Below are 27,142 nucleotides of genomic sequence, written 5' to 3' on the forward strand. Positions count from 1 at the left end.
GAATGAAAAAGTCAATGGGGAAAAATATTAAATATTAGTGAATAAAAGATATATGAGAGTTCTTTGTGTTGCTATAGCAGTTCCTCCAAAAGTTTAAATTATTTTAAAATGACAAAGTTAAAAATTATTTGTCATCCTAATCAGATTTGCATTTTTATATGTGCTGTATTTCTCAAGGTCTGATGCATCCTTAAGTGACTTGACAAAAATAAAAAAATCTAAAATCATGAAACTCTGGTGAAATCACTTCAGAATCATGCCTTGTCAGCCTCCCATAAACATTTATATAAAACTCATAGATGTCTATTAAAACACAACTAAACTAAACAAAATGAAAGAAAACTAAGCTAAATATGAAACTAGTTAGCATATTACACTGAAGTGATTGTTCAAAAAACATTGCAATACCCTTGGCATAGATATTCTACTAGGCAATAAAGTTGACTTTCTAGGGATTTAAAAATTATCCTAAGTGTTTATATATGTTAATAGATGTAAATGCATAATTCTAAATTAAGTTATAGATCATTAAATTATGGATCCTAAATTAAGTTAATGGATGTGATTATTTTCTCTTGGAATAAAACTACCACCTAGAATCTAAAGAATGATTTAGAGATATAGTCTAGAAAAACCTCAAACCCCCCTGGAAATTTTGTGGCCTTGCCTTCAGAGAGAGATGCCATCTCTCTACCCACCCTCTCTCACAGAATGTCAAAGGGATAACTGAGCTATTTCTCCCTCATTTGTGTCTTGATATCTTCCAGACTCCTACAGTCTCATCAGGTTACAAGAGTGAGCTTCCATGCCTTTCTGGTAGTCACTGAATTTTGGTATCCAGGTAATTTAGCTGTCCTCTCCAATTCTCCTTCCTCTATATTTTCTCACTATAAAAAAGGGAAGACTCAAATATACCTCCAGAGAGCACTGAAAAACCCCAAGGTGAATCAACAATGAAATTGTAATTGGGAACCTAACGCTTCATGTGAAAATATAATCTGGCTGTTTGATATACCCTATAAAAGTCACCAAAAGATAAGTTTACTTGATGACTCATGCACACTTCTAAAAGTCTGAGTGAAATATTCACTGAGCCCAGGGAAAGGTGTATTTGGGTCCATTACTCCTCCCTGAATTATGTGAAGAAATAACTAAAATTTCTTACTTTGAGTTAACTCTATTTTTAGTTGGCCACAAGAATTTAAGAAAAATATTTTCTATTTCTCATTGACTATTTCAAAATAAACCCAGAAACATGCATCCTAAAAAATTAAAGAAAAAAAAAGAAAAGACACTAGATATTTGAGAATCCATTGTTGACCCCTGATACTGCCTTTTCCTAAACAGTTACTTCTCACTCCTATGAGTTACTTTGGTGTTCCTAGAGATGAAAATACTTCTGCCATGTGGATATTGAAGACCATGAGGTCACATCTGTGACTGCACAACTGAATTCTTTATGATAAAATTCCTATTGTACATCCTGTTGCTGCTGCTGCTGCTGCTAAGTCGCTTCAGTCGTGTCCGACTCTGTGCGACCCCATAGATGGCAGCCCACCAGGCTCCCTGTCCCTGGGATTCTCCAGGCAAGAACACTGGAGTGGGTTGCCATTTCCTTTTCCAATGCATGAAAGTGAAAAGTGAAAGTGAAGTCACTCAGTCGTGTCCGACTCCTAGCGACCCCATGGACTGCAGCCCACCAGGCCCCTCCGTCCATGGGATTTTCCAGGCAAGAGTACTGGAGTGGGTTGCCATTGCCTAGTCATGGGTTAATAAGAGACCCTTTAACTTTTCAATGTTTTAAGAATTATAGCTTTAGAAATCAGAGGAGAAGGAACACAAATAATGTCTACAAGGTCAGAATGAGCCAATATTAAACAGATTTTTTTTGTTTAATCCTGTAATGTCTTATTTATACAAGGAAGATTTAATTTTCAAATATTTACACTTGCTTCTGGCTTTTGTCTTGTTCTATGTTCATCCCTCTTTGTTCAATATTTAAAAATGTTCTGGTGGAACACCATTACAATATTAACTTGTCTATCTATTAATTTATTTGTGTATGACATTAAACATCTTTTCATGATGTAGACCCCGTCTGGTTTTTGGAAAACACAACCTTCCTCTGTATTTGGCTTTTTTCCCTTCTCAGTGTCCTAACATCTTTCGATTCTCCATAGACTTTAATTCCTCCTGTTTTCAAAATAGTCATTATGTCCCAAATTATGTAAAACAGTCCAGACTGCAAATCTTACTGGCCCATACAAATTAGAGAAACTCTTGCAATTAGAAATGAAATTATTTCAGATCTAAGAAGCTAGTAAATTTCATTCATTCACACCTTGTTGCACTTGACCATGGCAGCTATTACAATGTTCTAGTAACAGTGTCACTGAGGAATCTGTTAATGTAAAATTACAAGCTTAACCATTTATATAAAATTTGAATCTGGAAAAAAAGCGTTATCCTTAAGATTACTAGGCTTAAATTTTAAGCTGCTGAACTAAGAGTTTTATAATATGTATGAAAGTGAAAGTGAAAGTCGCTCAGACATGTCCAACTCTTTGTGACACTATGGACTATAGAGTCCATGGAATTCTCTAGGCCAGAATACTGGAGTGGGTAGCTTTTCCCTTCTCTGGGGAATCTTCCCAACCCAGGGATAGAACATCTCCCGTATTGCAGGTGGATTCTTTACCAGCTGAGCCACAAGGGAAGCCCAAGAATACTGGAGTGGGTAGCCTATCCCTGCTCCAGAAGATCTTCCCAACCCAGGAATATACAAAAAACATTATACTTGGGCTTAAGTCACTTCCCATGTGGGAGCATAAAAAGAGGCTCTTTGAAGGCAAAAATACATAAGTATGGTCCAGTTAGTTTTACAGGTGATATTTTCCCTGCTGCTTCCCTTTGACCCCTAGATCTCTGATCAGAACACCTTGTTGCATGGAACAGTACCTTCCAACACGGGGTTCTTAATATTCATTGGTATTAAATGAGTGAAGGGAAAGCAAAGCCTTTGGTTAAATAAATTTGGGGAAAAAACCTATTAAACAAAACTAAACAAGTTTTATGACTTCTCTCAGAACTTAGACTATACCAATGTGCAATCAGCAACTCCAAGAGGGGAAAATATTATATAGAATTTTTTGATGGAATATGTCCAGAGGTACTATTTTGTAGGACTTCTTTCCTCTTTGTAGGACTTTCCTATTTTGTAGGACTTCTTTCCTCATTGCAAATTTGCTCATCATTAAGGTTCATATTCAGCTGAATTTCCTTCATGGAGTTCCCAAGTTCATCAGTATTGGTCACCACTACCCTTTGGCACCTTACTATAATCTTATGGTCTTTAATTCTCACTTACATTACATGCCCCATCTTTTTTTTTTCCAGACAGTATCTTTGTTCTCTACATATTAAAGCATTTTGGATAATGGACCATCCACTATTAACCTATTTTCTATATCACCTAACATAGTGCCCAGAACTCTATAGAAATTCAGTAAATGCTTGCCGCCTAACTCAAATGTTTGCTATTAATTTCAAAAATTCTTCCAGAAAATAAAATTTGTTTCTTTACTTATTTGAGAATAAGTAGATTAAACTTAATTTTTAAATACATCTTTATGCTCAATTTAACACTGCTTTTGAGTAACAGGGACAGTAAATCACTATAGCCAAAAACTCTACTTAAAAAATTCACAATGAACAAGAATCATGCAAGGTTGTTTTTATTAAGCTGTATGTTTAGGTTACATCTAAGTATTTCAGGCATTACTTCACTTGACAAGCAGACATGAAATTTTAGGAAACATTTCAACAAATTCCAAGGACTGAACCACTATGGAGAACAGAACATACATAGTCTGAAGTTAACAGGTATGGTAAGTACTTCAAGGGGTCATCAAGAGAAAGATGCTAAATGACAACTTGTCCTCTTCTATAAAGTGATTATCCTAGGCAAGTAGCTACAAAGAGAAGCACATAACTATTACAGAGCTAGAGAGATTGCATCCAAGTCCATTATTTTTATTTCAGGGAGGGCTTGGGTGTCATAGCAGAAGGCTGATGATTCTTTCAGAATAACATACATGTCAAGTTTTCTATGTGTAGTATTAATGCTAATATGATTAGCTTATGTTTAAAGAATCAAGGAAAGAACAATTTTGCATTTAAAACCACTAAGATATATTAGCCACTGCACGAGATGCTTAACCATTGAGGAGTCATCTCTGTACTCTCATAGTTTATGAGTTCTTCTGAGAAATTTTGATTGTGACCGTCTTGATTTCTGTGTATTCATGGAAACCATATTCTCCCCTAGAGAGTAGAGAAAAAATGCACAGAATTTAGCAGAGCTGTACAAATACATCATGGTCAATAACTTTGTATAAGTTTGTTCCTTCTTATCTGGCTAGGGACAATGGAAAATATTTTCTGTTGTCTGTGTACAGAAGCATTTCAAAAGGTAGCTAGCCTACCATAAGATATCTGGTCTTATACAAATCCCTTTTGGGAAAACTTTTTACCTTTTTTTTTTTTTTTTGCACACTTTAAATGATCATGTACACTCAGTTGACTTTTAAGGAAATTGTTTATTTTTGACAATTTTTTCTACTTGACTATAAAAATGCTCACCACACACAAACATAAGCCCAAGAGGAATTTTATCATTTCTAGTTTAGGTTCTAATATATAAGATGGGTATATTACTAGAGGAAATGTAGTTATATTCAAAATATAATCACTTGGGTAGTAGGGAAAAATTGTAAATTCAAGTTCAGTTTAGTGTATTCACCAAAAATGACCAGGCTTCTATTTTCATTCTAACTTACCCTAGTAGTAGTAGTAGCAGTGTTGCTCAGTCGTGTCTGACTGTGAACCCATGGACTGTGGCCCTCCAGGCTCCTCTGTCCATGGGATTCTCCAGGCAAGAATATTGGAGTGGATTGCCATTCCCTTCTTCAGAGGATCTTCCCCACCCAGGGATCGAACCTGGGTCTCTTGCATTGCAGGCAAGAGACCCTGCTTAGCTTAGCTTAGCTTAGCTTAAAACAGAATAGAATATTTTCTAGTTATAGCAGTATCTTTTGATTCTTGGCAAAGGCAAAAACACCCCAGAATAAAGCAAAACAAAAAGCTTGACCTTATTGTTACAGGTTTGTATTTCAGTGTAGGGTTGATTGTTTTGTTTTGATTTGAGAAGGGGAGAGGGTTCATTGGGCTAAAATGTGGGACTTTTTGTGGATTTTTTGATTCATGAAACCCCTGTCATTTGCTATATAACTCTTAAATCCAACCCAAATGATCAGTAAGTAAACTTGAGTCAATCAATCAAAACTCTGATATCTTCCTATCAGTTTTATTGAGACCTCCTACCAGTTTTAGAAACTGTGATTTGCCCTTCCTTAAAGAGATAACTAAAAACAATTAGGTTAACATATTCTCTATATTGTTTTGATAAAAGGATTAAATTACATGAACATAAGAGTACTCTTAAAATCATAACACTCATGCACATGTAGACTTACAGAGGAAAGAGGTCTTGATCCTTTTCTACCCCTCCCGTTTGGTGATGTAGACAGGTATGTAGAAGACATCTTTTTCTCCGGGGTAACCTAATCCTCTTACACTGATTATTTTCTTGGACCATTAAGCTTCTGAAAATACCTTCTAAAAGCTTCAGTGAGCATGTTCTTCAAAGTAATTAAAGGGTTTAGCCCCAGTTGTCTGAAACCCATTAAAGGATAATATTTTAGTAAGTATTTTTATCTCACAAAGTTAGATATATTAACCCATGATTTTTGCCAATAGACTTTCCATTGTATTTTGGGTTACATGGACACTTGAAACTCTCAGGAGAGTACAAAGTGTGATAATTGTCTTACTTAAGCTGAAATAAACCTTGCTTCTTAGTATTCTGATGTATAGACATTCTTGTCTTGATATAACACAAAATACCTGTTTACATTTCTCTTTATATCACTAGTCTATGAGTTATTGGTTCTGTGCTTCTAAAATTGTCAATGTACCAGTCACCTGGCACTTGATTCAAATGCTGATTTTATTTCAGCAGGTCTGGAGAGAGGCCTGAGACTTTGCATTTCCAACACACTTTTAGATGATACCTGTGCCTCTATTCCAGGGTGCACTCTGGAGTAATAAGATGCAGTAACATATTATGCCTGTTTTTTACCCTGTATCCAGAAGTTAGCTTGGCACTAATTAATTAAGTAGGCACAGAGGAAATGTTTGCTGAACTGGTTTGGCAAATATAGTCAAGCAAAATCTATTCATGTTAGCCCACCAGTTTATGATACTTTATTTCTCCCCATTTCTGAAAGGGACAGGAAGAAAGAAACATCTTGTGAGGTGTTGAGAGCCAATTAAGTTTGAAATGGCATGCTAGTAAAATCTCAAGTGACCAATGTTAATCTAAGTAAAAATGAGTCCAATTACACACAGAGAGGGATTTCTGCCATTTAACTCATTCCAGGGCTAACGTCATGATGGGAGTGCCAACTCTGCTTTGGACACCCAGCATCAGTACCTCAGTGGGGTCTGTATACTATTATTTTTAGCTCTTTAAGGACTCTGTTGATCAATGATCAACCAGATGATCAATTCTACCTTTCTATCTTTGAGGATAAACTGTACCTGAACTCTTGGGAGTCATTTGAGATTATTGCTTCAGCAATGCTCTTTAAACATCTTGCAGTGGATGACTTGTTAATTAAATTTGCCAACTTTGGTTTCAGATAGACATTAGCACTAGAATCCTCAGCTGGGATTTTTGAAATAAAAATTGCAGTATAATGTTTTCCTTTATATTTTCAATAAGGCAGTTATCTATACCCATAGTCCACATTTTTGGGGAATAATTTATGGTCGATTCTCCTTTTCATCCTTCTCTTATTTGATTTCCTTATGTCTTGAACATAAAGTTCGACTAAATTGTATCTAAAAATCTAACAAAATTTATATGTCTAGTCTGCTTTAATTATTTCATCCCTTCTGATTATTTTATTTTCAACATTCCTAGGAAATTGTATTGGATATCTGGGCCAGCAATCAACTAATATTAAAAATAATCTAAGTTTCATTATAGTTCTTTGTACAAAGTACTTAGTGCTCCCAAGGGACTCCCCAATAATGGATATTATACAGAAAAAGAACTTGGGGAGGATGAACTATTTGTTGAGTCCCCACTTTGTGACAGTTACAGCAGGAAGGAATGAATAGGAAGTATGTTCTCTAACTCTCAAAACCATCTTAAAAGGAACATTAACATTTCCCTTTTAAGTAGAAGAAAACAGAGGCTCAGAAGTTAGATAACTTGAACTGGGTTGCAAAGCTAGCAAGTGGTAGAGTCAGGATTCAAATGCAGGCTGGTTTCCAATTATGCTTTCTCAGCTATGTTGTGCACTTTTGAATTGATCTTTTGCTACTCTACATCTCCAACAATATTCTAAAGCTATCCATGGCTTCTCACTGCTCCACTAATAATCGTAAGCTGATTTTCTTGAATTCAAGCCTTCTTAATCTGTATCCAATTTAACTCTGAAATCACACTTCCCCCATAATTCCCTACCAGCCAGGCAAATTCACTAACCCCTCAATATGCCACCTGGAATGTTCCTTCACAAATGGCCTTTTCTCTACTTCCTAACATCTGACACTTGTTTCCTGCCCTAGATCAAGTCCTATCTTTTCTGTTACGTCTTCTCTTATTCTATCAACTGTCTTTATCAACTGAATTTCCACAGGAGGGTTAGAACCACAGAATCTTAGGCATGGAAAAGAGTTCATAGACCTTTTACTTTCTTCCCTGACTCCTATCCCCACCACAAATGCTGACTCACAGATGGGAACAGTGAGACTTAGAGAGATGCTGAAAATGTTATAGTCTAGAGGTGCACAGATTTTCTATGCTCTAATACTGAACTCTGCATTTTAATTGCTTCTCTACCTCCATGACCTATGGATTCACAGTCTGTTACTATTTATTTCATAGTATGTGTTTTTTTTTCACTGTATATATATATATATATATACTGTATTTTTCACTGTATATATATATTTTGTTTGTTTGTTTGTTTGTTACAGGTTCCTCATGTCACTACAATTATATGGAGGATGGGACATGGTATTGTGTTTGTAGGGCTCCAAGGACCTCATATATAGACTAACTACTTAATAAAAGTATATTGAGAAAGAGAATGGATCATTTTAACACGGCCCCCTTTCACTGGCTCCCCAAAGACAGTTGTTTCATTGTGATATTGTTTTATTTAAATGACAAGTACCTAGCTATTTAATACTCTCAGACAGAGGCTAATTTTTACTTGCCATTTTACAAAATGAGCAGTTTCATTGTTTGATTTCATAAGGTTCGAATATGATGTGACTTTTCTTTATGATTTTTTAAATTTATTGATAAATGCAAGAAAATTTTAAGAAATAAAATGATTAAAATTGCTTGAGCAAAATTGATCAAATGTAACCACTACTTGCCATGCATAAATAGGTATGTGTATATTTTAAAAAGTCAGTATGTCCCAGTTTGAAAAGAAACTGAAGGCTCATAAATTCATTTATATAATATATATATCCTCAATGTAGTCATGATTATAAAATATGTTTTCCTTGAATAAATTTTGCTTTCAGTTTAAATTTTAGAACCAAAAACAACTCATTCAGGTTATTTAAATTTTTAGAGTCACATCTCTACAAATACTAACAATGAGAATCATTCCTCCTACACTGAAAAGTATTTTGAGATAAAGACACCTAATTTGTTCATTTAAGAGATATATTCAAATAGCTAAAGCATTCTTATATTTGCACACTTTTTACAATCACCAGTTGGTAGTTTCCACCCCCTTTCTGGAAATGTTTCCCAAATTACATTCATGTATCCAGCAAACAAAAAGTAGGCGATATTTCAAGAACCAATGTAAAGTGCTTAGTATGATCCCTTACAAAAAGTTTAATAAATAATATTTCCCTCTGCCATCACATTTTTGCACTTTTGAGAGTAAATCCAGCATTTAAAAACTATTTGACAGTATAAATCTCCAGGAAAGCACAGAAGCAGGTTTTAATTTGAATAGTAACTTCCCTGGTGGCTCAGATGGTAAAGAATCCGCCCTCAACATAGGAGACGTGGGGTTCAATCCCTGTTTTGGGAAGAGCCGCTGCAGAAGGAAATAGCAACCCACTCTAGCATTCTTGCCTGAAGAATTCCATGGACAGAGGAACCTGGCGGGCTACAGTCTATGGGGTTACAAAGAATGGGACACAATTGAGTGACTAACTCACTTTCAAGGATTATCATAATTCCTTCAGAGTGATAACCATTTTTATCAAGATAAATATTTATCTTAATGAAAGTTATTCTTACAGTTCTCGACCATTTCCAGACATCTTGAATCCACCGAAGGGGCACTGGGCAGATACCACACTATAGCAGTTCACCCTGAAAAGGAAAGAAGTACATTATAGGTCATACTTAACCTATTTAGAACCCCTAAATTTGGAATTTTTGAAATTCAGAGAGTTCTTTAACAACTCTATTAATTTTAATGTTACATAGTCACTTTAAAAAAATAACACTATAAATTAGAATGCAGGAGTGTAAGTATATGTATATATACTGACTACAAATAAAAGCAATGATCCGATGCTATGTGTGGATAGCCATGTTGGCAGTACACCACATCCCTGAGAAGTTATAGCTTGAATTATAAAAGATAGAATACCAACATACCGTAAGTGGATGGATATCATTTGTGAGAGATTAGAGTTTGTAGGATGAGTGTTCTTTACTGCCTATATTCAATAAGCTTTGTGGTACTCTTATGGGTTGTCTCCTTAGGCTAGAATCAATTTTCTTTTGTAACTGTAATATATCTCATATTACTTAGTTCACTTTTTTCATTAATTAATTGAAAAAATTGCCTAAACAGAGGCTGTGGCAGGAGTTGAATTTCATTATATAATTTTTTTTATCCTTTGCCATATTTTTAAAAAGTTTCAAAATGTCTATAAATGTTCACAAATATAATTATAAAAACATGAATAATTAGAATTTAAAAAAATTAAAAACTACATCCAGATTCAGTCACAATCACTGATATAATTGGTGGATTTGATGCATACCCACCTCCACCAACATCAGTGTAGATATTTTTAAAGCTCCCCAGACAATTCTAATGCACAGCCAGTGTTGAGAATCACTGCTTTAGAGTCTGAAATAGTCTGAACCTCAGCAGTCATTTATTATGTGATCTTGATCAATTACATAAACCCACTAAACTACTGTTTTTTTGTCAATAAATTTACCATACCAATTAACAGTTGCAATAAGGTAAAATGAGAAAATAAATGTAAGGACTACAGTATGGGGCTTATGGAGAATACACAGTAATGAAATACTGACTGTCTCATTGCTTCAGAAAAAAAGATTCTAGAGCTATTGAGAAAGACAAGGATTTTTGGCTGCCTCCCAAACTTTTCTCTCACAAATGATATCCTCCCAAACTTTTCAACATCTCAAGGATAAATACTTTTCATGGATTTGGGTGTGACATTATCAGCAAGAAAAATAATCTTGGGCTGTTACTGGGACTGAGTGGACAAAGTACAATTTGATGGAACAAAAAAAACTAACAAAGCAGTACAGAGACTAGGGGCTAGGCAGAGGATTCAGTGTGAGAGTCAGAGAAAGTAGCCTGCTAATGTGGTTAACATGGAAAAGGTGACATTACATAGGTTTGACTTACCACACGGTTCCAGACTGCAAAGCAGAGGAGACTGTGATGGCTTTATCAATATCGTTGGTAAAAATTCCTGCAGATAACCCATAGAAAGTATTGTTTGCTCTCTTGATTACATCATCTAAAGACTTAAACTTCATGATTTGCTGCACAGGTCCAAATATCTATACAAAAAGAAATGAATGAAATAAGTCAAAGTAATAGATTACAACTAAGTATTTGGATATAATGCTTATAAATATGTCTAAATAATATGTAAATAAAATATTTATATTTATTATATTCAGTTCAATTCAGTTCAGTCTCTCAGTCATGTCTGACTCTGTGACCCCACGATCCGCAGCACACCAGGCCTCCCTGTCTATCACCAACTACTGGAGTTTACCCAAACTCATGTCCATTGAGTCAGTGATGCCCTCCAACCATCTCATCCTCTGTTGCCCCTTCTCCTCCTGCCCTCAATCTTTCCCAGCATCAGGGTCTTTTCAAATGAGTCAGCTCTCCGCATCAGATGGCCAAAGTATTGGAGTTTCAGCTTCAACATCAGTCCTTCCAAAGAACACCCAGGACTAATCTCCTTTAGGATGGACTAGTTGGATCTCCTTGCAGTCTAAGGGACTCTCAAGAGTCTTCTCCAACACCACAGTTCAAAAGTATCAATTCTTCAGCGTTCAGCTTTCTTTATAGTCCAACTCTCACATCCATACATGACCACTGGAAAAACCATAGCCTTGATTAGATGGACCTTTGTTGGCAAAGTAATGTCTCTGCTTTTTAATATGCTGTCTAGGTTGGTCATAACTTTCCTTCCAAGGAGTAAGCATCTTTTAATTTCATGGCTGCAATCACCATCTGCAGTGATTTTGGAGCCCAGAAAAATAAAGTCAGCCACTGTTTCCACTGTTTCCCATCTATTTCCCATGAAGTGATGGGACCAGATGCCATTATCTTCGTTTTCTGAATGTTGAACTTTAGGCCAACTTTTTCACTCTCCTCTTTCACTTTGATCAAGAGGCTCTTTAGTTCCTCTTCACTTTCTGCCATAAGGGTGGTGTCATCTGCATATCTGAGGTTATTGATATTTCTCCTGGCAATCTTGATTCCACCTTGTGCTCCTTCCAGCCCAGTGTTTCTCATGATGTACTCTGCATATAAGTTAAATAAGCAGGTTGACAATATACAGCCTTGACGTACTCTTTTTCCTATTTGGAACCAGTCTGTTGTTCCATGTCCAGTTCTAACTGTTGCTTCCTGACCTGTATACAGGTTTCTCAAGAGGCAGGTCAGGTGGTCTGATATTCCCATCTCTTTAAGAATTTTCCACAGTTGGTTGTGATCCACACAGTCAAAGGCTTTGGCATAGTCAATAAAGCAGAAATAGATGTTTTTCTGGAACTCTCTTGTTTTTTCAATGATCCACTGGATGTTGGCAATTTGATCTCTGGTTCCTCTATCTTTTCTAAAACCAGCTTGAACATCTGGAAGTTCACAGTTCACGTATTGCTGAAGCCTGGCTTGGAGAATTTTGAGCATTACTTTACTAGTGTGTGCTGCTGCTGCTAAGTCACTTGAGTCATGTCCGACTCTGTGCGACACCAGAGACAGCAGCCCACCAGGCTCCCCCGTCCCTGGGATTCTCCAGGCAAGAACACTGGAGTGGGTTGCCATTTCCTTTTCCAAAGCATGAAAGTGAAAAGTGAAAGCGAAGTCGTTCAGTCGTGTCTGACTCTTCGCGACCCCATGGACTGCAGCCTACCACTAGTGTGTGAGATGAGTGCAATTGTGTGGTAGTTTGAGCATTCTTTGGCATTGCCTTTCTTTGGGATTGGAATGAAAACTGACCTTTTCCAGTCCTGTGGCCACTGCTGAGTTTTCCAAATTCGCTGGCATATTGAGTGCAGCACTTTCACAGCATCATCTTTCAGGATTTGAAATAGCTCAACTGGAATTCCATCACCTCCACTAGCTTTGTTCATAGTGATGCTTCCTAAGGCCCACTTGACTTCACATTCCAGGATGTCTGGCTCTAGGTGAGTGTGAGTGATCATACCTTCATGATTATCTGGGTTGTGAAGATCTTTTTTGTACAGTTCTTCTGTGTATTCTTGCCACCTCTTCTTAATATCTTCTGCTTCTGTTAGGTCCATATCAATTCTGTCCTTTATTGAGCCCATCTTTGCATGAAATATTCCCTTGGTATTACTAATCTTCTTGAAGAGAATTTATATTCAGTATTTCATGTAAATATACTTATGTTTTATATTGACTATAAGGCACTTAGCACATAGTAAACAATCACTAGATGCTATTTTGTTATCAACAAAAATAATAAAAAGTACAACCAATATCCCTCAAACCACAGACCATTATAAGCTAGAGCAAATATTCCTAAAAAATGTTAGCAATTTGTGTTCACCAATACCTACAAAGAATTATATACCATCACCAAATGAGGTTCATTCTAGAGATGCAAGGCTGATTCAGCATTCAAAACTCAATCAGTATATATCATATTAATAGAATTAGGAAAAAAATACCACATAATCATCTCAGTTGATGCAGGAAAATCATTTGATAAAATCCAATCTCCTTTCCCCCTCAACAAATTTAAAATAAAAAGGCATTTCTGAACCTGATCAAAGGCATTTATGAAAATCTTACAGGTAATATCATATTCAATGGTAAAGACTGAAGGCTTTCCTCCTAAGATAGAGAGCAAAAAGACACCCATGTTTACTGATTTTATTTAACACAGTGCTGGAATTATAGCAAGTGAAAAAGGCAAGAAAAAGAAATAAAAAGGCATACAGATTAGAAATGAATAAAATTGTTCCCATTTGTAGATGACATAATCATCTACATATAAATTACCAAGGAATCTGCAAAAACCTCCTAAAATATCTGAGTTCAGTGATGTTACAGGATACAATAAAATATACAAAAATCAAGTACACTTGTATTAATACATACTAGCAATGAACATGTGCATATTGAAAACAGAAATAACCATTTACTCAAAAAATACTTAGGTATAAGTTCAATAAAACATTTATGGGACTTGTATACTGAAAACTACAAAGTGCTAATGAAAGAAATAAAAGAAGATATACATAAATGGAGAGACCTACTATGATCAATAACTGGAAGTTTTAACACAATAAAGATGTTAATTCTCCCCAAACAGACTGATATGTTTAACATAACTCCTCTCAAAATTCCAGCAAGATTTTAAAATACTTATGAACAGGTTATTCTAAAATTTATATGGAAGAGCAAAAGAATTAGCTTAGCTAAAACAATTCTGAAAAAGAAGAATAAAGTTAGAGAATGCAATCTTTCCAATTTCAAGACTAATTATACAGCTACTAAAATTAAGAGAATATATTTAATATTTTGTAATCATATATAGTGAAAAGGATCTGAAAAGGAATCACTGAACCACTTTTCTGTGTACCTGAAACTAACACAACATTATAAATCAATTATACTTCAGTAAAAACAATTACATTTTACAAAGGAGTATAGGTAGAGAAATAGACACATAGGTCAATTGAAGGGTAGAGAACATGGAAATTGATACACACAAATACACATACACAGTTGCAAAAATAATGAAGTGAAAGAAAAACTGCCTTTTCAACAAATGATGCTGGAGCGATTGAACACATAGACAAAAACAAACAACCTTTACTTAAATCTCACACCTTGTATAAAAATTTAACCTAAAATGGATCACAGACTTATGTGTAAAACATAGACTATAAAGCTTTTAGAAACCATAAAAAAAAATTACACAGAAAATGTTTTTTTTGGATCTAGGAGTAAATAAAGTGTAGCTCATAGGAGTTGACACCAAAAATACTATTCATAAAAAGAAAAATAAATAAATTGGATTTCCTTAAAATTAAAAACTTTGGTCTGAGAAGGACCCTGATAAGAAAATGAAAAGACAAGCTACAGCCTGGGAGAAAATATTTACAAACCACAGAGCTAAAAAACAGTTAAGTGTCTAGACTGTGTAAGGAACTCTCAAAACTCAACAGTAAAAAGCAAACACTCCAATTAGCACATGGGCAAAAGAAATCAGACATTTTATCAAGGAAGATATCAGATGGCAAATAATCCTAGGTAAAGATGTTCTATATTACCAGAAACTGCTGCTGCTGCTGCTGCTGCTAAGTCCCTTTAGTCGTGTCCAACTCTGTGCGACTCCATAGATGGCAGTCCACCAGGCTCCTCTGCCCCTGGGATTCTCCAGGCAACAATACTGGAGTGGGTTGCCATTTCCTTCTCTAATGCATGCATGCTGCTAAGTCGCTTCAGTAGTGTCTGACTCTGTGCGACCCTATGGACAGCAGCCCTGCAGGCTCCTCTGTCCACAGGATTCTCCAGGCAAGAGTACTGGAGTGGGTTGCCATTTCCTTCTCCCTACCAGCCACTAAGGAAATGCAAATTTAAACCTCAATGAGCTATCACACCTATCAGAATGATTAAAATAAAAAATAGTCACAACACCAAAATAGTTAGCAAGGATGCAGAGAAATTGGGATCATTCATATACTGCTAATGGGAATATGAAATTGTTCAGCCATTCTGGAAGATTAGCAGTTTCTTAAAAAGTTGTATCTACTATATGACCCAGGAATTATATTTCTGGGCATTTACTCCAGAGAAGTGAAAACTTACGTTTACACAAAAGCCTGTATACTGACATTTATAACAGCATTATTTAAAGTAGTCTCAAACTGGAAACAGCCCAAACTTCTTCAATGAGTGAATGGTTAAACAACTGTGGTGAACTCACTATGAAATACTCACCTATAAATAGGAGCAAATTATTCTTACATGCAACAACCTAGATAAATCTACAGAGAATTATGATGGGTGAAAAAAAAGTCAATCCCAAAAGGTTGCATGACGTATGAATTCACTTATGTAACATTCTTGAAATGACAAAATTATAGAAATAAAGACGACATTAGAGGTGAAGAGAAAGCTGAGGATTGAGGATGGGGTTGCCTAGGAGGATATAGATCTGGCTACGAAAGGGAAACATGAGAAATTTATGTGATGATGAAATGTTCTATGTCTTGACTGTATCAATTCAATGTTAACATACTCTTTGTGATATGATAGTTTTCTAAGATGTTACCTATTGAAGGAAACCGAGTAAAGAGTACATGGGGTCTTTTTGTATTAATATTTCTCACAGTGACAACTGGATCTACAATTATCTCAAAATAAGGAGTTTAATTTTTAAAAACTGCATATCACTTTATTCTTCCAATTATTTTCACATATATTATTTGCAAAGGAGAAAAAAGCATCAATGAATGTGGAATTGTGTTTTCCATTTAAGTTTGTGAAGGAAGCATCTAGCAATTGTTAAGCATCCTTATCTGTGGTTATCTGGAAATTCTTGGCCTGACCAATGAATTCCTGACTATTTTTAGTCTTAAAAAATAATCATTTATCAGTATTAGAAATGAAGAGTAACATTTATTGAGAAAGGTGTTCAAAGAGCTGAGTATGTTAAAGGAATACTTTGTATATATCCATGCAGACAAAATATGGCAAAAAAAGAGAACAGAACAGAATGAAACCATTTACCTCCTCTTTGGCAATGCGCATATCATCAGTAACATCAGAGAAAACTGTGGGTTGGATAAAGTAGCCTTTATTCCCCCAAGGGCCTCCACCACATTCCAGCTTGGCCCCCTCCTTCTTCCCACTTTCAATGAGGTCAAGTATTTTTTCATATTGTTCTTTATCAATCTATTGGAAAAATATCACATGAAAAGTTAGAAAAAAGTGGCAACTTATAAAGATAATACTTTGCCCAGCCTGTAAATAAGGGTTTCAAAATGCTCAGATATTGTTATTAAGTTAAATATTCCAACCAAAACAGCTGACAGAGGCTCAGATTCATTGTTGGGCATGTTTAATTCTCATGACTTTTCTGGAAAGAAACCTTGAAGATAAATGTTTGTATTTAGCGTTTGTTTTACAGTTATACAAGAGAAGTATATTGGCACTGCAAACATGTGTATACCTTTTCATGTGTGTGTGTGCCCAGACACTAAGTTGCGTCCTACTCTTTGTGACCCCACGGAACATATCCCAACAGGCTCCTCTGTCCATGGGATTTTCCCAGGCAAGAATACTGGAGTGGGTTGCCATTTCCTCCTCCAGGGGATCTTCCTGACCCAGGGATTGAACACGCATCTCTTGTGTCTCCTGCACTGGCAGGCAGATTCTTTACCTGAGCCACCTGGGAAGCCCATAATTTTTCATACAACTGTCATTTACTTACACGGAAAGAAATGCCTGTTAATCATCAACCAGTCTTACCTGGAAACTGTAATCCTAACTGAAATTAAAAGACAGAAGGAAAAAAAAGAAAACTTTGATACTGGGTTTCATTAAACATGGTAGTTATAAAGCAGATGCTTTGTGACTTCAGGAAGACTTTCAGATCTTTAGACCTCAAGATGAGATTTTTCTCCTGACCGCCCTCTGTGGCCAGGTCCTTGCTGACCACAGCCTAGTTATCTCACCCACTTCAGGTCCCTCCAAGGCAGTCAATAGGTCTGGTTCTAATTTCTGACTTGTCCTGATTGTTGCCAACCTGCTTTGTTAAACGGACCACATCTAAATATATTTTAAGAACTACAAAACTTAAATACTTTGTTTTACTATATTTTTATAAGGAAAAGAATGACTCCAGAATTCTAACTGGGAACATCAGGAGCACATACCTCTACTCCATGCACTGGAATTGGGCTTACCTATTACCTCAATTTCTACTTGGTGTGGGGGCAAGGAGGGGACTCCAAATCACTGGTGAAGACTGCCTTGTCTCAGATGTGGCTGGAGTTAAGTTTTAAAGGGAAAACACTGGCGATCCAGGAGTTAAGGTGAAAGCCTCTCACCAATTTACCTTGTCTCTACTCATTACTTAAAAAGTTGTTCTTTATCTTTCTCTTTGACACTACAATCTTCCATGTCTTCTAAATCCCAGGAAAAGGCTTCATGAAGTTCTCAATGCACACAATCCAGCTCCTATATCCAATTAGATTAAGCACTATGTGTATATATATATAACAAATTCTTCGTTGGTAAAGTCCTTTTCCAATTTGATTTCAAAGACCAGAATGTGTATTTCCTTAAGGATTTGGAAATAATCAGTATTTTCATTTGAAAAAGAAGTTATAATATCCATATATATACATAATTTTATAAGTTACAACACATACTAAAGCTTATAAATGAGTGTCCCAACAAGCTCTTTCTTATAAAAATAGAGAGTATTTTAAAAGGTAAAGACGTCTCATGGACTTTTTAGTCTTTTCCTTCTCAAAGTCCCAACATATCTACTTTTTCTGCTTATTCAATGCAACCTGTGACCAAAATCTTTTCACTTAAAAAGATTAAATTATTATGTTAAGCAGTTAGATCACTATATTATTCACTTAAGAAACCTATGGATGGAAATTTACTTCAAGTGTATTTTAACTTCCTTCTCTTAGGAATAATGAAGTGTCCTAGCTCAATTTTTGAGCCTCTGGTTGAATCTTGCAGATCCCCCGATGGGGAGAAGTATTGCCCAACAACACTGAATATTAAGTTATCTTCTTTTCCCTCATTCTCTCTTCTTCTTTCCTTTTCTCTTTGCATATATATGTTTCTATCTACCTCTCTATCTATCCATCGATATCTATCATCTATCTATCTATTTATCTATGTCTATTTGTTATATTTGTCTCAAATGGGAAATGTGCTTTACTTTTCCATAGATATATATTTAGAGAAAGAAATAATCACAGGTAAAACCTTAGAGTCTTATCCTTTCTTAGAATAGGAGACCAAGTCAAAATTGAATTTACTATATGTCTTGGCATCCATATGAAAAGTTACCAAATATGATCAAAATTAACAACTACTTTTATGTACTCACTAAACACAAAGATAGATATAAAACATAACAGGCTTAGACTTAACAAAATGTATACATCCTTTTTACCAGTTACTTTAGGGCTTTTAGGTTTCAATATTTGGTATTGCCTAAGTCCTAAAATTTTCCTAGTTGAATATCTTGGCATGAGGAGGAAAATACAAGACAGCCTCTTAGCTTTCTACACTGTAAATTCTATGAGATCATGTAAAAACTCTGCTCTGGATCAAGACCTCAAAGAGCAGGAGTAAATTTAGCACCTAAGGTCCAGGAGCTTGAAAACAGATAAAGAACAAAGAACTGTGTAAGGGAGAGGGAAAGCTGGGCTTAGGACAAGAGAGACACTCACTGACAGTGGTTCTAAGCCGACAAAGAAAATGGGGACCCTCAGGAATAACTGGGCTTTAACAACTAAAATGGGAAGTTTGGTACAAAGTCAGAACTCAGGACATTTTAGGACACTCATGCTATTTTTAGAAGGTCAGAGTGACTAAAGAATTTGGAAATAATTTAGTCATGCCGGCTGCCTATATCTGTGGGATGGAAGCTAAAAAAAAAGGATTGATGCTGAAGACGAAATAAACGATAGGATGGTATAAGAACTTCCAAGCGGATAGGAACTGTATATAGGACATCAGAGATATACAGACTGAGAAAAAGAAATCTTTAGTATTTGTTACTTTTCCTCACATCTTTAATTTCCAACATCTCTTTAACTGTTTCTGGATGTGAAAACTGGGCAACACAAAATCAAGATACTTTCTTTACCATTGGGAGTTCAATTCATTATTTTTTTAATCACTAAACTGATCAATATCATCACCAAGGAATATATGTGGATGGGAAATAATCATATTCAATTAAAACCAGACCTAAAGAAGATACTTTACTCTTACGCCCTGTGAACGTTATTCCATTGATTTTACACTCACCTGAGGGCCTTGACTGACTCCTGGGGTCAGAGGATTTCCAAGAACATACTTTTTCGCCCTCTCAACACTCCTTCGAACAAACTCATCGTAAATTGATTCTTCTACAAAGAGACGGGATGCAGCTATACAACACTGGCCCTGGTGATAGAATACTCCTTGGTGTGCAAATTCAACAGCATTGTCCACTGCAGAGAAGACATTCATGTTAAAGAAAAGGCATTTTCTAAAATTAATGTATTTTTTATATATCTTTCTTAGAGGTGATATGGTGGTATAAAAAAACCATGAGTCATGTAGTCAAACATAGATTAAATATATTCTACCTCTTACCAGTCAGGTGACAAATGAGCCTTTCTGATCCTTTATTTGCTACTCAAATGATAGTAAAATAGTAAATTCTGAAATATAATGGTAATCAATACAACTTTGATATGAATAATTCCAAAATTTGGAAAGTAATTTATGATTAAATCTTACTTCAAGTGACTTTTATAAGTCACATTTATAATTAAATGACTGAATATTTCTTTCAGGTCTGAGGTTTTAACTAATGACAAAGAAAATATAAAATATCCACTATGTTAAGAATGTAAAAACATTCTTATATACTCCGATCAATAGAAAAAGTGGTATTTCTAAGAAAAATCATAACCCCCTCAAAACCCCAAACAACTAATATTCAGAATTGCTCAACCACCTTACAACCCTATTGTATGAAAATTTTTCCAAATTTATCTAAAATGTGCCATGTTATTTCACATATGCCTATAAATTCTTATCTGTTTATTTGAAATGGTTACATGGGTCTTAAAAAGAGGGAATAGTTTGTTTCATTAGTAGATCCTAAACAACCAGAAGAAAGTTTTCTTTGCATTTTAATTTTATGAATGCAGGAGATTTAACATTATAGCAACTGGCTATTGTTATCTTTATTTGGGGCTTCCCTGGTGGTTCAGATGGTAGAGTCTGCTTGCAATGCAGGAGACCTGGGTTTGATACCTTAGTTGGGAAGATCCTCTGAAGGAGGGCATGGCAACCCACTCCAGTATTCTTGCCTGGAGAACTCTGATAGACAGAGGAGTCTGGCGGGCTACAGTCCATGAGGTTACAAAGAGTTGGACATGACTGAGTGACTAAGCGTAGCATCTTTATTTTGTGAACTAATCACATATGCTTAAGTTGTAGTGAAAGCATTTTACAGAAAGGTTTGGTAAAATGAGAAATGTCATGTCTGTAGAATGTATAATAAGGTAGTGTGCTCTAAATGGTTGATTGCCTCAAACCAATAATGCAGCTCTTAAAGATACAGAGGAATGTTTGATCGTTTTCTGCTAACTCCCAATTAGGAAATAATTGTGGCATTCTACTTGATAATATAATCAGGATGAACTTAGGATATAATGGAGCCCCATCATAATTAAATATTTAATATATGTAAATTCAACTACACCTGCTAGGAAAAAAAATGAAAGAAATTATTTAAGTAGTTGGTGTCCTTTCCTCTGGCCATTTCATTCAGTGAACGTGTGATCCAGACAGAAGGGAGATGACAAATGCACAACTTGCTGTTTCTCCAGCTGGTCTTAGTGCAACATGTCTGAGGGTATCTTACCACACTTAAGGTGATGCTAATATTTAAGGTATGAAATTAAGAATATATTTTATGGCTCCTAAATGCATAACAGTTTCTCTAGAGTTCATCTGAGAAAACACCAACTGAGCTATGAAGGAAGCCCGAGAAAGCAGCAAACTATTCCAAATTAGGAAGAAATTGTGTCTGTGTTGGACTTATCTAGGCTTTATAACTTTAGGACAGTTTAACAGACTTTTAAGAATGCATTTGAACTCTGGTTAATGCCTTACACTTTGACATTAGAAGGAAACCCTTTATATATGGTACTACCCAGCCAAAAAGGAGGAAGTGTGAGAAGTGAGCAGAGTGGCTTTTACTCACAGTCGGCATCAGCAAACACAATGCAAGGACTCTTTCCCCCGAGTTCCAGGGACACCCTTTTCAGATTGCTTTTCCCAGCAGCTTCTTTGATGAGTTTGCCAACCTGAAATGGAGCATTACAAAAGAGGAGGCTTAATCTGCTCCCATCAAGGCAAGATTCTTTAGCAATTTAAATTTATATGACATTTGTGGGAGAAATGGGAGAAATGGCATTTTTTTTTTTTTCAGATTTGACAGCTTCCGCTACCAAAGGCTCTTCCATCCAAGCATAAACATATGATATATCATGAAAACAGATATATTGAATGTAATAACTGATTTGATATACATGATTTTGCTGTACATGGCACAACAGGAGGTTATTTTTCATTTTAACCAGAGCTTCATCTTTCTTCTGTTCAATCTGATATATCATGATTCAACCATAACTTAATCTATTTTGACTTTTCATCACTCTGTTGAAATACAGAAAACTCTATCCATATCCAAACAAAGTGGCATATTTACCACCCCCGAATCTCTGCTTCTCAGTACATGCTCACCCCAACTTGGGCTGCCTCCAATCCTATCATTCCTTAGGGTCCAGCTTGTATCTTAGCTCCTCTTTAGCATTCTGTGATGACTCAAGATGAACGTGACCCTTTCTTTCTCTGATCCCCAGTAAATTCCCTCAAAGGAACTCTTTCAGAGTTTCCCGTGGATTATATCATTTGTATACGCATCAGTTTCCCAAACAGATGTCACCTGCCTGGTAGCAGTAACTGTTTCTCTCTCACTCCCTCTTTCTCCTGCTGTCCATACCTTGAATATTGGAACTTGGAGAAAGAAATTGGATCTGTGCTCTGTGCTGCTACTTTAGTTAGCTGGAATCTTGTACTTGTTTCTTCTTTAACGCTAGTGGCCTATCTTCAGGGAAAGAGTTTTCTTTTTTTTCCTCTGCAGATCACTTCCCATCAAGATTATTTTCTATAGTTGTTTATGTTTTTCTCGTTTCTGAAACCTGGTCTGTTTTACAACTATTTCCTCTTTATTATTTCTTATTGAAGTCTTAGTACACTAAAATGATCTTTGCTTTTCTTTTTTACAAGATGATTCATTTTATCTTGCTTCTTTTATTCTCTGGATCACTTTTCTTTTTCAATGCATCAATTTTAATAACAAGTTTCTATCCTGACTAAATAAATGATAGGTAGACATTGCTGAGTGTGTGTTTAAATTTTAAGTGACTACTGAACTGACCCCTACTATGCATTACAGAGTAAAGCATTAATTAATCTGCTAATATTTTCATCTTATGTAAAATTTACATGCCCCAAATCAAACCTATAAATGTAAGTTAATTAAAATAATAAAAATAAACTAAAAATAGACTGGCAATGGGGAAACCCTGTTTGAAATTTCTATGATATCCTATTTTGCTTCCACAACATATTAATATTTCTCATGATCAGTTTCAAAAACTGAATTTTCATTTGAGTTGATTAGGAATTTTGTATTTCCTAAAAAATATTCTTTGCCTTTTTCCCTTTGAATTCTCCAAATTCTTTCTGCATCTCTTTTGTTTTACAATTTTTGTTTTTTTTTTTTTTCTTCTATTGGCTTAGAAAGATTTGCTGGAGATACTTTATTAAAGTAGATCATTTTTGTCTTGGGGAAGGGAGTAAAATCAGAGGTATTTTTCTAAAAGCTACAGGTGTTAAAAAAACTAGCATGAAGAATGGTTAGAAGTATGAGTGAGAAAGAAAGGTTATACTTTTGTTTGTGTAATTTGCAGATAAAAGGTTTGCTTGAGTTTTCCCAAGTTCAGTTCAGTTCAGTTCAGTCGCTCAGTCGTGTCCGACTCTTTGCGACCCCATGGACTGCAGCCAAAGGTCTAGGTAAAGTCAAAATAAGGAAGAATCAGTCTTTGCCCCATACTTTTGTTTCCTCATTTGGAAAAAAAGTAAAACTTTATAATTTTTTTCTCAAAGAAAAGGTAAGCACTGCAATGAAGAGAAGGGGAGCACTATTAAGACTTTGGTAAAAGGTATGTTCCATGATATTGTGGCATTGCCATGTGGGGCAGAAGTAGCGAATGCTCATAAACATGTTCTAACTTAGTACATCTCATACAACATGGGCTGATTACTATTTTAAATGAATCTAAAGGGACATTAAAATTCTAACCTTGCCAGAAACATTTTTATAATGAGCATAGCTGCTATAAAGGACAGCAAAAATATAAAATCCATGGTTTGCCTCTTTTATGGCATTTGGCAAGTTTACTTCTACCTGCTAAGCCACAAACTTGAAGCTAAAAGAGGACAACCCATAAAGACTGATTTTTCTGTGTGATTTCTAAAGTCATCTTAGTCAAACTTAATTCTTTAATACTCAATCAGAAGTAGTTACTATACTGGTTTCTGGAGGTAAGAATGGATAAGATAGTCTTTGAGGAAAGTCAGCAAAGTGGAGAGAGATACATAACAGAGCAAGGAGCACGTGCTGTTACAATTATATATCAAGGACAATGGGAGCACAGATGGAAAGCTTTTAAATTTAGGATGCTCCTGGACTGCAGAGAAAGTCCAGGTGGCCTGTGATGGGAGCCACATTGTGGTAGGTGTGGCCATGCATGAACAAAAACTTATGGGAATGAAAAAATACAGGGAACAATCAGAAAATGATGGGGCAGTGATGAAGAAATATTATGTGGAGAGGGGACCTCTTCCCTCACACCTGAACTAGTGTGAAAAATTAAAGAGTAAGGGAAGGAACAAGAGAATGGAAATAACTATAGAACACATAGTAATCATGCCATTTAGTGGATACTTTGTAGGATGCTAAATGTTTTACCACTCACTAGCTTATTCAGTTTTATTTGGTACAATTCAATAAGGTAGATATTATTATTCCCATTTTACATATAAAGAAACTCAACTTTAGCAAGGATACTTAACTTTTGGAAAACACATTGCTATGAGGCGTAGACTTAGCATTTGAACACAGATGTTTCTTGGTCTTCTAATATCAAAGTTTTGGGGGAGAGGGGCAGATAAAGTGCTCCCAAAGTGCTATAGCATCTCAGGGATGAGCTAAGACAAACAGGCAGTGCTGTGGAGATGGCATCTGGGAACAGTAGCCTCTGACTCAGATGAGCTAGAGAAGTGTGTGGGCCAGACCTGGACCATAAGCAGAACATGGGCCCTGATGAAGAGGGTCTACAACACTAGGCTGAGGAATTTGAAATTTCACGCTTTACCTCCTCTGCTATGATTTCAACCTGTGACTTCATAATTTTTCAGTTTATTGCTCTATCTCAAACATTCCCAATTGTTTTATCCCCAGACTCCTGAATGAAGAATTGGTTTTCTACTATCTCAATTAGGAATTTGTAGAAAGTCAACTTTTTCTATTCTATGTCTATAAAACAACAAGAAAAAGTATATAGTTATCTAGCTTTAAAAGGATCAAGAAAAATAAAATTTTATTTTCTATTACTTTAGTTCTCTATGTAAACTTAATTTTTATATTGAAATGGCTAATCAGGAGTATAAAATAATCAAATTAGCTTTCCCTTACTATCTGGAATGTTCTTCCTGTTTCTTTCTCCACAAAGTTTTAAAAAGTAAACATTTTCAACACTCAGAGCATTTAGAGAGCATTACGAGCTCTCCTCTCCTCTGAAGTGCCTATGGCTGGAATCCTGTTCTTTCACCTTCTGGATAGCCAAGCTGGAGCCAGTGAAACAGAAAAGTTAGGATCCAGGAAGCTAAGCTGCTGGCTTCTTTTCGGAATGTTCACGGGAGAGCGCCAAATAAGGAGCTAAGGGTGAGGCTCTGTTCTTTGATCTTCCTAATCTACAGGTTAAAGCTACAATTCATTCATACACATCACTGTGGCCTAATTTATATCTTCTATCATAAACCTTACAAATCATATGACAAGTTCTGATCAGTCATATTTCTCATCACACAAAGTAATAACATACTAAAAACAGTTTACTCCAATCCCCCCACATTGTTAATAGGTATTCCGTTTCATCTCAATGACATCTGCTTATGTTCTATAAACATGTTTGAAGGCTAGAATAAGGAACAAATCATTAAAAGAACTTTTGTTTTAAGGAAATGTCGGCTTAAAGGCAGTAACATAAAACACGCTTCTGACTGCTTCACTACTGGCCTAAGTAAATGATGTTACCTCTGTCGATCCTGTGAAGGCCACTTTGTCTACATCCATGTGAGAAGAAATGGCTGCCCCTGCAGTAGGCCCATAACCAGGGACAATATTCACTACTCCAGGAGGAAACCCTGCCTAAAAGACAAGTAAAATAGTTAGAACAGAGTTGATCATTTAATTCTACAGAAAAAGAGGGGAGTATGGAGCCAAAGCTCCCTCTTGATGCTAATCTTAGGAGTTACTCTACAAGTTAAGATTTATCTAAGTGGTTTTATCATTTATTATTCTTCTTCTTATTAGTATTCACTGCTTAGCTCACTTAACCTCAAGGGTTGCATTAAAGTCCACGTTTGACTTTCATGGTTCTTTACCCCAGTGATGGCTGTCTCAAATTTCATAATACTAACTCAAGATAGTATGTGTAAAAGTGTTTGGTAAATTATTCACATGGAAGGAAAATAATGTCTTTTATTATCCATTCAGCAAAAATAAGAAGCCAAGGGGATGTTAATATTTTTAGCTTTTACCTGTTCATTGTCAGGGCATACTAATTTGTTTGCAAATTCCTATCCACATTATTTAATCAGAAAAAATGTTAGGTTAAAAATGCAATGGTCACTACATTCATGATCAAGCATCACAGATTGATTCCAATCCCAATTATAGAATTATCAAGTATAAAGCAGTGTGGCAAATGAAATAGCACATTAAAATTTCATGTTATTTGCATCAAAAAGTCTCATTTTTACATTTCTTTTGCCTACTTTTAATTTGAAGTGCAGAATATTTTTAAGATATGGGTCCAGATTTTCTAAATTTTAAATTTCTCAGAACTAATTCTTATTTTTAAAATATTGGTAAGATGTGAAGGAACAAAGTCAAGAACTTGTTTACAAGAAAAAATAAAACAACCTGGATAGTCAATGAAAATAAATTTTATGTGTTCTTTTGTCAGCTTTTGAGCAAGAAAGTAAATGCAAAAGAAACTGTAATAGAAAAGAGAATATAAACTTATTCCCTCAGGGGTGAATTGTTTAGAAATAATATAGCCCAATACCACAAACAAGCTCAGAGGACTCCAACCTTCAGATAGACCAGTTTAAATAAATATGCAGAACTTCCAAGTCATTAATAGCAGTTATAAACCAACTTGCATTTCAACATCTGGAAAAAAATCATACCAATTTCAACATGAATCTGCATTTGTGAATGTTGGGCAAAAGAAATCAAAAAGAGCTCATAGGTGACAGTTTGATATGAAGCTTTTGAGTCTGACTTCCTGTCTCCCTTTGGGCAGAGGTTCATTTGGGTTGACTGCCAGAAATCCTTGCCAATAGCCACGTGTAATGTGTCCCCACTG

General features: G+C 35.6%; 1 protein-coding gene across 1 annotated transcript in view; it reads right to left on the reverse strand.

The window, feature by feature from the left end:
- Positions 1-3,726: 3,726 nt before the first annotated feature.
- ALDH1A1 (aldehyde dehydrogenase 1 family member A1) overlaps positions 3,727-27,142 on the reverse strand; it is a 53,382-nt gene continuing 29,966 nt past the window's right edge. Inside the window, exons 7-13 of the mRNA XM_055578312.1 lie at positions 25,804-25,917; positions 21,622-21,724; positions 19,668-19,852; positions 16,392-16,556; positions 10,788-10,945; positions 9,407-9,481; positions 3,727-4,323 (exon numbers count right to left, since the gene is read on the reverse strand). Of these exons, the coding sequence (XP_055434287.1) occupies positions 4,251-4,323; positions 9,407-9,481; positions 10,788-10,945; positions 16,392-16,556; positions 19,668-19,852; positions 21,622-21,724; positions 25,804-25,917 (873 nt within the window). The 3' untranslated portion in view covers positions 3,727-4,250. The remainder of the gene's footprint in view (positions 4,324-9,406; positions 9,482-10,787; positions 10,946-16,391; positions 16,557-19,667; positions 19,853-21,621; positions 21,725-25,803; positions 25,918-27,142) is intronic.

This window comes from Bubalus kerabau, chromosome 4, assembly GCF_029407905.1.
Source record: "Bubalus kerabau isolate K-KA32 ecotype Philippines breed swamp buffalo chromosome 4, PCC_UOA_SB_1v2, whole genome shotgun sequence".
Classification (NCBI taxonomy): Eukaryota; Metazoa; Chordata; class Mammalia; order Artiodactyla; family Bovidae; genus Bubalus; species Bubalus kerabau.